We start from the raw sequence: 14,074 nt of genomic DNA, 5'->3' as shown, positions 1-14,074 counted from the left end.
TTTTTTGGTGAGAAAACCATCAGTAGAGTTGAAAATGTGATGGAAAACCATTTAACTTGTATTTTTTATTAGGTACATGGGAATTTAACCACAAAATGTATTTGTATGTGCACTGTGTCATCATGCACAGACTTGTATCTGCACCAAGTCAATTTGACGGAAACACATGGGAAAATGTGCATTATTGTTTTTATGTTGATTTTCTTTTATATTCACATGAAAATCTGTCCCAATTGGATGGAAACCTAGCTACTGACGGATTTGTCAAGCCACTGACTGAATTGACAACAGATACTCAAAACAGACATATTTTTGCCCTCTAAAAATAAGTTTGAAACAAACATTCGTAAAATATGGAAAATGGTTCATTTGAAAATCCCCAATAAGACAGGACCATTCTATCAGCTCTTTCAGCACTCTGACGGTGTTGACGTTAGACAAACATCTGATGGAGTTGCACTGTTTTTAGTACCAATGGAATTACAGGTGTGGAATAGTTCATCGTACACTGAGGCTGATGTGATTGACTTTAACACTTAACCAAAACAATATCTTTGTGCTTTTTCAGTCACATATTGCGAAAAAGAAGAGGAAAAAACAGGTAGCTGCTGTTAGGCAGTTGTGTAAGATGGAGGTGACAAGGCACTTGACACACTAAGCTCCTCTAACAAAAAAATATGTAGTTATAAAGAGTGAAACAGACAGCATCATGCTCTTGCTCAGAATTTCTGAGTACAAGGAAGGGTTTCTCAAAATACTCTATAGCCTCGTTCTACTAATAAACATGACAAACCAACTTTAGAGCTCATTGTAGTCACAAATCATTCAAAACCCACTTGAGGCCATAAATGGACCATCAATTATTACCGACGTATAGTATTAATGTCTATATTGAGGCCACATTCTTACTATGCAACTGATTTATCTCTCTGGACAGTTTTATTGTGCACTTGATATTCAGACAATCCCCTGGTAGCCGAAGATATACATTGCCTTCAAAAAGTATTCACTCCCCTTGATTTTTTTCCACGTGTTGTGTTACGCCTGAATTTAAAATGGATGAAATTGAGATTTTGTATCACTGGCCTACACACAATACACCTTAATGTCAAAGTGGAATCATGTTTTTCGAAATATTAACAAATTAATTAAAAATGAAAAGCTGAAATGTCTTGAGTCAATAAGTATTCAACCCATTTGTATGGCAAGCCTAAATAAGTTCAGGAGTAAGAATTTGCTTAACAAGTCACATGGTAAGTTGTATGGACTCACTCTGTGTGCAATAATAGTGTTTAATATGATTTTTTAATGAGTATGTCATCTCTCTACCCCACACATACAGATAATTGTAAGGTGCCTCAGGCGAGCAGTAAATTTCAAACACAGATTCAACCAAAAAGACAAGGGAGGTTTTCCAATGTCTCGCAAAGAAGGGCACCTATTAGAAGATGGGAAAAATTTAAAAAGCAGACATTGAATATCCCTGTTCAAGTTATTAATTACACTTTGGATGGTGTATCAATACACCCACTCACTACAAAGATACGGTCCTACCTAACTCAGTTGCCAGAGATGAAGGAAAACACTCAGGGATTTCACAGAGGCAAATGGTGACATTAAATGGCTGTGATAGGAGATGACAGGGTGAAGACAAGGAAGCCTGTGCAGAATAAAAAATATTCCAAAACATGCATCCTGTTTGCAATAAGGCAGTAAAGTAAAACTGCAAAAAATGTGGCAAAGAAATTTACTTTATGTCCTGAATACAAAATGTTATGTTTGGGGCAAATCCAACATAACACATCACTAAGCACCATTCTTCATATTAAGTAACATGGTGGTGGTTGCATCATGGTATGCTTTTCATCGGCAAGGAGAATAGATTTCTTCTGAAAAAAAAAACTACGGAATAGAGCTAAGCACAGGCAAAACCCTAGAGGAAAACCTGGTTCAGTCTGCTTTCCAACATAAACTGGGAGACAAATTCACCTTTTAGCAGGACAATAACCTAAAACACTAGGCCAAATATACACTGGAGTTGTTTACTAAGACGACATTGAATGTTCCTGAGTGGCATTGTTACATTTTTGACTTGAAAATATATGGCAAAACTTGAAAATGGCGGTCTAGCAATGATCAACAGAACTTGAATAATTTTTTTAAAGAATAATGTGCAAATATTGTACAATCCAGGTGTATAAAACTCTTAAAGGCTTAATCATTGTACGCTTTTGTTATTTATTCAAGGTAGTCCTCACTCTTTTGTTTCGGTTTCTACCCTGTGTTTTGTTACGTGTTTGTTTGGTCTTCGTCCCCGTGCCTTTATACGACACTCCGTAATTTGGGCTTAATAAAAAACCCTATTAAGCATTCCTGCGCCTGTCTCCCGAATAATTTATGCCAGCGTGACAGAATAATGGACCATTAAGGGAGACAGCGGGAATGGCCCGTCCGACGATGCTGCGACTGGTCCGTCCGGCGTCGCCGCAACTTCGGCAGCTGCAACTGGGTTGTCCGACGTTGCCACAACGGGTCCGTCCGACGAAGCAACAACTGGCCCGTCCAATGCCTCCACAACTGGTCCGTCTGACGCCACTGCTACTGGTCCGTCCGACGCCACCGCAACTTTGGCAGCGGCAACTGGCCCGTCCAACAACGATGCAACTTTGGCAGCTGCATCGGGTCCTGATCGACCCGCACTGCGTTCCTGTGATCGTCCTCGAGGCCGGTGTCGTTGCGCTGCTTGTGCAGCGCGTCAGGGGGGTACTGTCACGAATACCTCTGGAACTTTCATTACGCACACCTGTCCCCTATTCCCACTGATTAGTACTTGTATAAGTGTGCCCATTGGTTTCCATTGGGCTGTCCATTATTGTTACTATGTCCGTTGGTGCGTGTGAGTACCTGTGCTGTGTGTTTTGGCTTTCGTGCCATTGTGGATTGCGCAGAATGCCGGTCTAGCAATGATCAGCGATCTAGCAATGACCAGCAACCAACTTGACAGAACTTGAATTCTTTTTTAAAGAAATATTGTACAATCCAGGTGTATTAAGCTCTTAAAGACTTACCCAGAAATGCTGCTAAATGTGATTCTAACATGTATTGACTCATGGGTGTGAATACTTATGTAATGAGAGATTTCTGTATTTCATTCTCAATAAATTTGCAACAATTTCTAAAAACATGTTTCCACTTCATCATTATGGCATATTGTGTGTAGATTGGGTGATGTTTTATTATTAATCCTATTAGAATTCAGGCTGTAACAAAAAATGTGGAATAAATCAAGGGGTTATGAAAACATTCTGAAGGCCCTGTACGTACCATATCAAACATCAAGAGTTGAATTCAGTGAAACACTTCTATTTCCACCACCTAAGGGGAATTTAAATGCAGAAGGGAATGAAAAATGTAAAAGGAGCCATAATGCATATCTCAAGTTAGGATTAAAGTTATGATATACTTACTATATGACCAAAAGTATGTGGACACCTGCTCGTCAAACATCTCATTCCAAAATCAAGGGCATTAATATGGAGTTGGTACCTTCTTTGCTGCTATAACAGCCCCCACTCTTCTGGGAAGGCTTTCTACTAGATGTTGGAACATTTATGTGGGGACTTGCTTCCATTCAGCCACAAGAGCATTAGTGAGGTCGGGCACTGATGTTGGGCAATTAGGCTTGGCTCGTTCCAATTCATCCCACAGGTGTTTGATGGGATTGAGGTCAGGGCTCTGTGCAGGCCAGTCAAGTTCTTCCACACCAATCTCGGCAAACCATTTCTGTATGGACCTTGCTTTGTGCATGGGGGACTTGTCATGCTGAAATAGTAAAGGGCCTTCCCCAAACTGTTACCACAAAGTTGGAAGGACAGAATCGTCTAGAATGTCATTGTATGCTGTAGCAGTAAGATTTCCCTTAATTGGAACTAAGGGGCCTAGCCCGAATCATGAAAAACAGTCCCAGACCATTATTCCTCCACCACCAAACTTTACCATTGGCACTATGCATTGCAGGTAGCATTCTCCTGGCATCCGCCAAACCCAGATTCTTTCGTCAGACTGACAGATGGTGAAGCGTAATTCATAACTCCAGAGAATGCATTTCCACTGCTCCAGAGTCCAATGGCGGTGAGCTTTGCACCACTCCAGCTGACGCTTGGCATTGCGCATGGTGATCTTAGGCTTGTGTATGGCTGCCTGGCCTTGAAACAAATTTCATGATTTTCTTGACAAACAGTTATTGTGCTGACGTTGCTTCCAGATGCAATCTGGAACTCAGTAGTGAGTGTTCCAACCAAGGACAGACACTTTTTACGCACTATGCGTTTCAGCACTCGGTGGTCCCATTCTGTGAGCTTGTGTGGCCCACCACTTCGCAGCTGAGCTGTTGTTGCTCCTAGACGTTTCCAATTCACAATAGCAGCACTTAAGGTTGACCAGGGTAGCTCTAGCTGGGCAGAAATTTGATGAACTGACTTGTTGGAAAGGTGGCATCCTATGACGGTGCCACGTTGAAAGTCACTGAGCTCTTCATTAAGACCATTCTACTGCCAATGTTTTGTCCATGGAGATTGCATGGCTGTGTGCTTGATTTTATACACCTGTCCGCAACAGGTGTGGCTGGAATAGCTGAATCCACAAATTTGAAGTGGTGTCCACATACTGTTGTGTATACAGTTGAAGTCGGAAGTTTACATACACCTTAGCCAAATACATTTAAAATGAGTTTTTCACAATTTCGGACATTTAATCCTAGTAAAAATTCTCTGTCATAGGCCAGTTAGGATAACCACTTTATTTTAAGAATGTGAAATGTCAGAATAATAGTAGAGAGAATGATTTATTCCAGCTTTTATTTCTTTCATCACACTCCCAGTTGGTCAGAAGTTTACATATACTCAATTAGTATTTGGTAGCATTGCCTTTAAATTGATTAAGTTGGGTCAAACGTTTCAGGTAGCCTTCCACAACCTTTCCACAAGTTTGATGAATTTTGGCCCATTCCTCCTGACAGAGCTGGTGTAACTGAGTCAGGTTTGTAGGCCTCCTTGCTCGCACATGCTTTTTCAGTTCTGCCCACAAATTGTCTACAGGATTGAAGTCAGGGCTTTGTGATGGCCACTCCAATACCTTGACTTTGTTGTCCTTAAGCCATTTTGCCACAACTTTGTAAGTATGCTTGGGGTCATTGTCCATTTGGAAGACCCATTTGCGACCAAGCTTTAACTTCCTGACTCATGTCTTGAGATGTTGCTTCAATATATCCACATAATTGTCCTACCTCATGATGCCATCTATTTTGTGAAGTGCACCAGTCCCTCCTGCAGCAAAGCACCCCCACAACATGATGCTGCCACCGCCGTGCTTCACGGTTGGGATGGTGTTCTTCAGCTTGCAAGCCTCCCCCTTTTTCCTCCAAACATAACGATGGTCATTATGGCCAAACAGTTCTATTTTTGTTTCATCAGACCAGAGGACATTTCTTCAAAAAACTATAATCTTTGTCCCCATGTGCAGTTGCAAACTGTAGTCTGGCTTACTTATGGCGGCTGTGGAACAGTGGATTCTTCCTTGCTGAGTGGCCTTTCAGGTTATGTTGATATAGGACTCGTTTTACTGTGGATATAGATACTTTTGTACCTGTTTCCTCCAGCATCTTCACAAGATCCTTTGCTGTTGTTCTGGGATTGATTGCACTTTTCGCACCAAAGTACGTTAATCTCTAGGAGACAGAACACATCTACTTCCTGAGTGGTATGACGGCTGCATGGTCCCATGGTGTTTATACTTGTGCACTATTGTTTATACAGATGAACGTGGTACTTTCAGCCATTTGGACATTGCTCCAAAGGATGAACCAGACTTGTGGAGGCCTACAATTTTTTTCTGAGGTCTTGGCTGATTTCTTTTGATTGTCCCATGATGTCAAGCAAAGAGGCACTGAGTTTGATGGTAGGCCTTGGAATACATCCACAGGTACACCTCCAATTGACTCAAATGATGTCAATTATCAGAAGCTTATCTGTCAGAAGCTTCTAAAGCCATGACACAATTTTCTGGAATTTTCCAAGCTGTTTAAAGGCACAGTCAACTTAATATATGTGAACTTCTCACCCACTGGAATTGTGATATAATGAATTATAAGTGAAATAATCTGTCTGTAAATAATTGTTGTTAAAATTACTTGTGTCATGCACAAAGTAGATGTCCTAACCGACTTGCCAAAACTATAGTTTGTTAACAAGAAATTTGTGGAGTGGTTGAAAAATGAGTTTTAATGACTCCAACCTAAGTGTATGTAAACTTCGACTTCAACTGTACATAGCGTATATTCCATATCTGAAGTTAGATTCACACACATTCAAATGTTTTTGAGAAACACTACGGTATTTTCCTTGATCTGTGAATGTATTTGTGCCAGTTGTTGTTTTGGGTGGAATTTATATGGATTTTATACGTACAGAAGACAAACCCAGGGAAAATAGGTCAGTTGTACCACTAGGGGCCATCTTCTATTGAGTCATCTTCAGATCATATGGCAAGAGGAATGATGAATGAACAGAACGAAACCACAGAGAACCCACTCACCGTCCTCTCGAGACTTATGTATGAAGGCATCCACACCGCTCTCTCCATAGTTCCCCTCGGATGCCACGGTGGAGACGAAGTTCCAGCGCATGGCCTTGACGATATCCACCATGGCCTGTGCCTGGTAGGTGTCTGGGGGCACCACGCGTGAGAAAAAGTCGTAACGTGTGTTGTCGCTCAGCTCCGGTGCCGTGGAGGCATAACTCACCTGGGGGATCTGAGGAGAGAGGGAGAGAGGGAAGAAGGGATGAGTTAAGATGGAGAAGAGGCAAAGAAGTTGTAGCAGGAAGGGGGTGGGGACAGAGGTAGAGCGGATCAGCAATCAGTCTCTAAGTCTCAGGGGACATGAAAAATGACTTCATCCTGCAAGCTTGGCTGGCTCGTACCGTGAACCACAGGGGTCTCCTTTAGACCGCAGGGGGTCACCCTTAGATAACTGGGGAGGGATTACTCAGCGAGAAAATGAGCGTGTCAGGCTTCTGCACGGGGATCGGCAACCAACACACAAGCAGGGCGATGAAGCCAATGGCAATAACACTGTGTGAGAGGCTTTTCATATACATGTTAATTCATTCAGTGCAGATTTTCTGGTCCTGAGTAGTCATATCCATTCATTTATTGATTAATCTAACATTTTGTAGTACTTTGTTTACGCAGTTTACACATAGCTGACTAAGGTATCCTATGAGTTTTGGATGCATCTAAAATGTGCTCATGAAAATATCTCAATGTGTCCTATATTGATATAGCACACAGTGCAACTGGCAGAGCTGTTTTCCTGGGTGTGATAAAGTGTGTGCAGTGATTTATCGTCCTATTTTTGTGGTTGTGACACTACGGGAAGGGAACCCTGATACTAAAAACAGCTCTGATTTCCCGCTGGATCCAGCTTTCCATCTCATCCACAGCTAGGTGGTTCATTATCATGGGCAGCAAGCTCAGAGGCACACTCAATCTGACCCATTGCCATCCTTCTGTCAAGTTAACACCCACCACAGACCCAAACCTATCTGGGCAGCCATTGGACTGAGTCACCGACTTAGTGTTGTGTCTCTCTATCTGTTGGCACCACGTCCTTTCTGGATCCTCATCATGTTTTACCAATGTTGAGTGGAAGATGAATTCTAAGATGGACTAGCATTGTTAGTTCAGTGGCCTTGTCGTTAGTGTCCGTCCTGAGATTAGAAGGTTTGGGGTTTCGATCCCCGGTCGAGTCATACCAAAGACTCTAAAAAGTCCTGGTACATTCCTCACGCTCTACAGAAACAGGAGATAGGCTCCTGCCCTATGGGCCATTCTGGAAACACAATTACCGGTGATTTTCGACAAATCACTGTTATTATAGTTCCATAAACAACAACTTTTCATTTCAATCATAATTTCTTGACACATTTCCCTACCGCACTTTTTAAAAACAATGAGACAATTTGTTATGACACCAGTTCAGCACTAATTACACCCTTTAAAAGCCTGACACATGCAATCTGTGCATCAGACAACCCTTAGCTGTAATTTAGCTATGGTCCTGGTCAGTGGATGTTACTGTTCTTTATCTGTATGCAGCAGTACATGAAAATGCACAAATACATTTCAGCATTTGGATAACCCTTTAAATCTATGCTCGGATAAGGTAAGATGTCATCCCGGTGGGTAAAAAGCTACTGCACAGTGCAGAGAAGAAAACATACTCCTCTTTGTTCCTCTCTCTTTATTTGCCTGTTTGGTAGCCTGTAGTGTAGTAGCTACAGTAGGTCGATGGTGTTGGCCATCACACACCACAACTAGTCCTGTTTGAAAAGAATCCAAGGAGACCGATTAGAGGGCAGAGTCCCTGAAGTGCTACAGCACGAACCAAAAGATGCTTTGGCCCTATTTCTCTGTTGTAGTAGTGTAGTAGCAAGACTGCAATGAAGTACACAATAATAGACCTGTGTTGCCCACAGCACTGTACTGGATGTGGGTAGAGTCAGGAAGTAGAGTTGATAGTTGAAACACTTCACTGCTACTGTAGTAGTTAGCATCAATAAAGGGTTCACCAAAAAACAAGGGAAAGGGAAATGTTTCACACTAGTTGAATTATGCCTTTACCCAGTACATACTAATTGTATGAGCAGATACAGAATTGCTACTTAGGGTGCCAGCAGTATTCTCAGCTGAATTTCATGGCGTCTGTAGGGTGGCGAGTAGAGTTAGTTCCAGGCCCAAGAACAGGGATCCATTTTAAATGCTTCTAATGCTTTGTTGGTTGCTATTAACCTCGCGCTAGGGGGTTGACTGCCTGTGATGTTGTAATTAAAGGAGGACAGCTAATTAGTGAATGAAACAGCTTTTCTTCCACAGACCGGAGGAAGCCAATGTCCTGATCGGCAGCATAAGCCTACTGTTTGTTACTTTCTATTATGTCTTACCAACATACAGTATAGTAAAACAAGAAAGCTAATGGTCACAAATTATTAAACAAGCGAAATTAGATGAGAGTAATTCATGTTCTAAGAAATGCATTTGTATCCATGGAATCCACATATAATTGTTATAGAGTACACCTACAAAATTAAGGCACAGCAGGTTTAATACACTTAAAATGTCTGTTAATGGCAGTGAGATTGCCTTGCAGGGACTGTGATTGGAAACTATACATTCTAAAAACATTTAACAAGACTAGGTCAACGAAAGAGGACATAGACATAACATTGAACATTTAAATGTAACATTTAAAAGCACTTAGCTACATCAAATTCTCTAGTCAGGAGAATCTCATTTGAGATGCTCAAAACATTTGAAAGTCTTGTAATCCCTTCCAAATAAGCCAAGATGTGTCTGTATAGGCCATGTAGGTATTGAGTTGATGGGGTCTTCGGTGTTAAAACTGGAAACAGATTTGAAAGGGTGATTATTGTGAATTACTATTGTTAACCATATTTTCCTTTGGGTGCCATTCCTGCTAAATTCTCACACTCTGAAGCATTAAACCGGAGTTCGTCAACTACAGTAGGTTTGGCCTTGGGTCCAATTTTTTCTGAGCTAATAGTTGGTGAGCTAGAACATAATTAGTATATAATATTAGCAAAATTAATTGGCCTACACAACAAATTAAACAAAATTAGTACATAACTAACTCAGTGATGATAATAACAATCATTTTGATCTGATTATGCTCATAAAATCAACATGTCTCTATTCAGTTAATATTTTTGTCTATTTCTCTGTGCATTGATTGGTGGGGAAAAACAGGTCCATGTAGCCTACTGTAGGCTACACTATTGTTTTTAACATCAACATTCATTCAGAATAATTAGCTTGATAGCAAGAGAAAATGTCGCTCTCAAAAAGTATCAAAACAACGGTGGATAATGAAAATCGAAGTTTCAGGGACGAATGTACAGAGAGATATGTGTTCATATTACCATATTTTCCCAATGCCAAGCCAGTGGGTCTTATTTGCAATGAAAATGTCGCTGTTTGCAAATAATTACATCTCAAGACTTCATTGTGAACCTAAGCATGGAACTTTCAAAATGACTTTCCCGCCACAGACAGATGCCCGACGCAGAAACATTGAAGAGTTACACACACAGCTTTTCGGGCTGACAAATTCTGTCACTTAAACGAGTTAAATCTGCAGTTACAAGGAAGAGGAAAAACAGTCATGGACATGGTGGAGAAACTTGAGGCCCTTACTAGGAAGCTTGAGTTGTTCAATTTGGACTTGTCATCTGGAAGGCTACTGCACTTCAGCACACTGAAGAACGACAGGCAGAGGGACCAGACAACTTCTCCGCAAGATTTGAAGACTACAGCATGGCCAAGGATATCGTTGCATTAGTACGTGATCCTCTCACAGTCCGCCCAGGTGGAAGATTCTCCTCCCTTGCTAAGAAAACAATACCCTCGCTGGATGAGCCCGCAATTCAAACTGAGTTGATTGAATTCCAGACATCGAGCCATCTCAGGGATGCACTCAGGAGTGCCAAGTCCTTATGTGAGGAGTAAAGCACAATGAAGAAACTTGTATTTTAGGTGCTAACAATGAATGGATCGACTTACACCTGCGAGTCCTCATTTTCCTCTATGAACGCAGTATAGCTTCACGACAGGAACTGGCTTTCACATAAGTCAATCGAGGACTGCCTGCGCATCAAAATCACATCCATCTCACCCGACACCCACAAGATTGTGTCCGAGGGGAAATGCAACTTTTCCCAATGAGTAAGTAACTTAGTGGCCTATATGACTGTAATTAGTAAATACTCATATTATTGTGAGTGCTTATCCAGGGATATTTAGGTCTTAAGCTGACAGTATTTTCTGTTTGTTTGTTCTGTCGTTACAAGAGCAGGCTATCCCGATACAGACATTCAGATACAGACATTGCAATTTTTTCTTTAAATTATTGTTTTATGTAGGATGCTACAGTTTTGGCCAGTTGCAATTGTAAATAGGCCTAATAAAAAAATCACTTATATTAGGACATATTGTTTTATTGTGAAAGATGCTGTTAAGCCTCATAGCCTACCTCAGCAAGTTAAGTTATTTTATATAGGCCTAGGCTCGGAGAAAGACTCAGTTAAGCTCTCTTGTTATTTGTAAAGTCAAATTAAAATGAAGAACTGTTGAATGTATTACTCAACTGGTGTAGGTTCTCTCCATATGTTGCTGTTCAACACTTGCATAACAGGTTAGACATATTTTCAGCACCAGGCGCTGTTCACCTCCTGTTGGTTGCAGCTTTACGTCTCAGCACCACAAAATGGTCCGCTGCCTGCTTTATTAGTTGACTGTCTCCTGCATTCTCTCTCATCATGAATGAAGTTAAAATATACTTTTGCATTATTTAGGTAAGGGTAACTTCCTTCTTGGGAAATTGCATTTTGGAGTTTTTGCATCTCGGGTCTGAGATTTTTTATTATTAGATATATATTTTTAATGAATAAAATATTCATAATTAATTTAGGGGGGCCAAATAATATTGTTGGCGGGCCAGATTTGGCTCGCGGCCGCCAGTTGGGGAACCCTGCATTAGTCTGTTCATTAGTCTGTTCATTGGTAGAATCCAAATTGTAATTGAATACTTGAGATAAGGAGTTAAGAACTGTAAGCACAATTAGCAAGTCAAGAACTTGAAATTCACAGGCCTGCATTTTATCAAGCACTTTTTGAAATATTAATGAGGTTGGGGAAAAAGTGATCACACTTAGTTAAAGCTGAAAGACAATTATTGAGTGACTAAACCATCATGTGTTTTTTACTCTGTTTTTATCAACCTGGCTAAGCGCTCTGACGTCACTTCACACACAAAGTGTGAAAGCAAACATATGCACAGCCGATACGTATTTACTTCCAAGCGTTATTATTACTGTGATTGTACAGCTACTAAATAACACCTCCAGAAATAGCAGGATCTCTGTAAGAAGAAGAATTTCAGCCCTATTAATCTGTTACAGAAAACATTACCATTTATGGGACACAAAAAGCCATGCATCAATAACCAGTGTGAATTAGGTTCTTTAAATATACGGTATTCATCACATGCTGTTTTTGGAGAATCTGTGCAATGTGTTTGCTGAGTGATTATTTCCTATCCCTCCTGTTGTACTACATATGTTAGAGAGCTGCTCATCAGCTGAGATGAAACTCACTTTGTCAATTATTGACTAGTAAATCATTCTCCCAATAATGATCCCGAATAACTTGTTTAACACTAATGTTTATTAGCTAATACAAAGAGCAATTACCTTGCAAGGCCTCTCCCCTGTGCTTTGTTTTTGTTGAATTACACTGAAATCACAAGGCAATCTTGACACTTAATTAGAATTAATTGTCTCACAAATTATTTTAGCTACAATAATATAGATTAGACTACAGACTAAAGCACATATTTGGGGAGAGGGCTTTAGCTATTCCATCGGGACCTCTCTGGTTATCAAACTGATGTCCCATTCTCAAATGTCTAATTTACAATTCAAATATTGCCCTATGAAATAAATACATTTAATTATAAAACTTGTAAATGTCCTTAGATTAAATGAGATCCAAACAGTCATCCAATCCTTAAGTAGGCATGCACTTATTGTGCAGCATCATTCTACTTGTGATGCTTTCACATTTACCTATTAGTCTGAAAATCCCCTTTTATTTGGCATCCAGTGGAGGTGAGGGGCAGCTAATAAAAATGGACTGAGATGGCCAATTAACCATTTCTTTGTGGATTTTGATTGGGGTTTTGATTGGGGTTATTGTCTTGATGGAAGATCCACTTGCAACCAAGTTTCAGACTCCTGTCAGAAGCAACCAGGTTTTTGGCTAAAATGAGCGGAATACCTTTCTGAGAATGCAGTTCCTTGACTACAGCTCAGTGTTCAACACCATCATCCCCTCCAAGCTTGTCACCAAGCTTAGGAGCCTGGGACTGAACATCTCCCCCGTAACTGGATCCTTGACTTCCTGACGGGCCGACCCCATGGGGGAACTGCAGGGGTATGTGCTTAGTCCCCTCTTGTACTCCCTGTACACTCATCAAATTTGCTGACGACACAACGGTGGTAGGCCTGATCACCGGCAACGATGAGACAGCTTACAGAGAGTAGGTCAGTGACCTGGCAGTGTAGTGCCGGAACACCAACCTCTCCCTCAACATCATCATCTGTCATCCAGGACCTCTAAATCAGGCGGTGTGAAACACAACATGCAACAATTTCAAAGATTTTACATATGGAAATCAGTCAATTTAATTAAATTAATTAGGCCCATGATGAAATCACTGATTGGTTTCCTTCCTCTCCGGCAACTGAGTTAAGAAAAATGCCTGTATCTTTGTAGAGACTGGGTGTATTGATACACCATCCAAAGTATATTTAATAACTTCACCATGCTCAAAGAGATAATCAATATCTGATTTTTTAATTTAACTAGGGGGCAGTATTCGGGAAGTTTGGATGAATGAGGTGCCCAAAGTAAACTGCCTGTTACTCAGGCCCAGAAGCTAGGATATGCATATAATTAGTATTATTGGATAGAAAACACTCTAGAGTTTCCAAAACTGTTAATATAATGTTTGTGAGTATAACAGAACTGATATGGCAGGCGAAAACCCAAGGATAATCCATCCAGATTTTTTTAGCCCCAGCTCGCCACTGATTACAATGGCTGGGAATGGGAATATAAAAGGAAGACCTCCCAGATTGCAGTTCCTAGGGCTTCCACTAGATGTCAACAGTCTTTAGAAAGAGTTTTAGGCTTGTTTTTTGAAAAATTAGCTAGAATTTATAGTTTCTCTAAGTGGCTCCCATTTTGGCTGTAGTGTTTGTTGCGCGTTCCGGTGAGGACACGCACGTTATTTTATCTCCGGTAATGGTATCCGTCTTAAATGGTATTCTCCGTCTTAAATGTTATTGTTTATTTACATATTAGGGTACCTGAGGATTGATTAGGAACATTGTTTGATATGTTTGGAAGAAGTTTATTGGTAACTTACAGGATTCATTTG

At 40.7% G+C, this 14,074-nt stretch overlaps 1 protein-coding gene across 2 annotated transcripts in view; it reads right to left on the bottom strand.

Moving 5' to 3' along the window:
- LOC106582707 (metabotropic glutamate receptor 4) overlaps positions 1–14,074 on the bottom strand; it is a 360,285-nt gene that overhangs the window by 138,823 nt on the left and 207,388 nt on the right. For both annotated transcript variants that reach the window (XM_014166038.2, XM_045705684.1), the window contains one exon: positions 6,592–6,808. In XM_014166038.2, the coding sequence (XP_014021513.1) occupies positions 6,592–6,808 (217 nt within the window). The remainder of the gene's footprint in view (positions 1–6,591; positions 6,809–14,074) is intronic.

Source organism: Salmo salar, chromosome ssa22 (assembly GCF_905237065.1).
Source record: "Salmo salar chromosome ssa22, Ssal_v3.1, whole genome shotgun sequence".
NCBI classification, from domain to species: Eukaryota; Metazoa; Chordata; class Actinopteri; order Salmoniformes; family Salmonidae; genus Salmo; species Salmo salar.
This window is presented reverse-complemented; position numbering and strand designations above follow the sequence as displayed.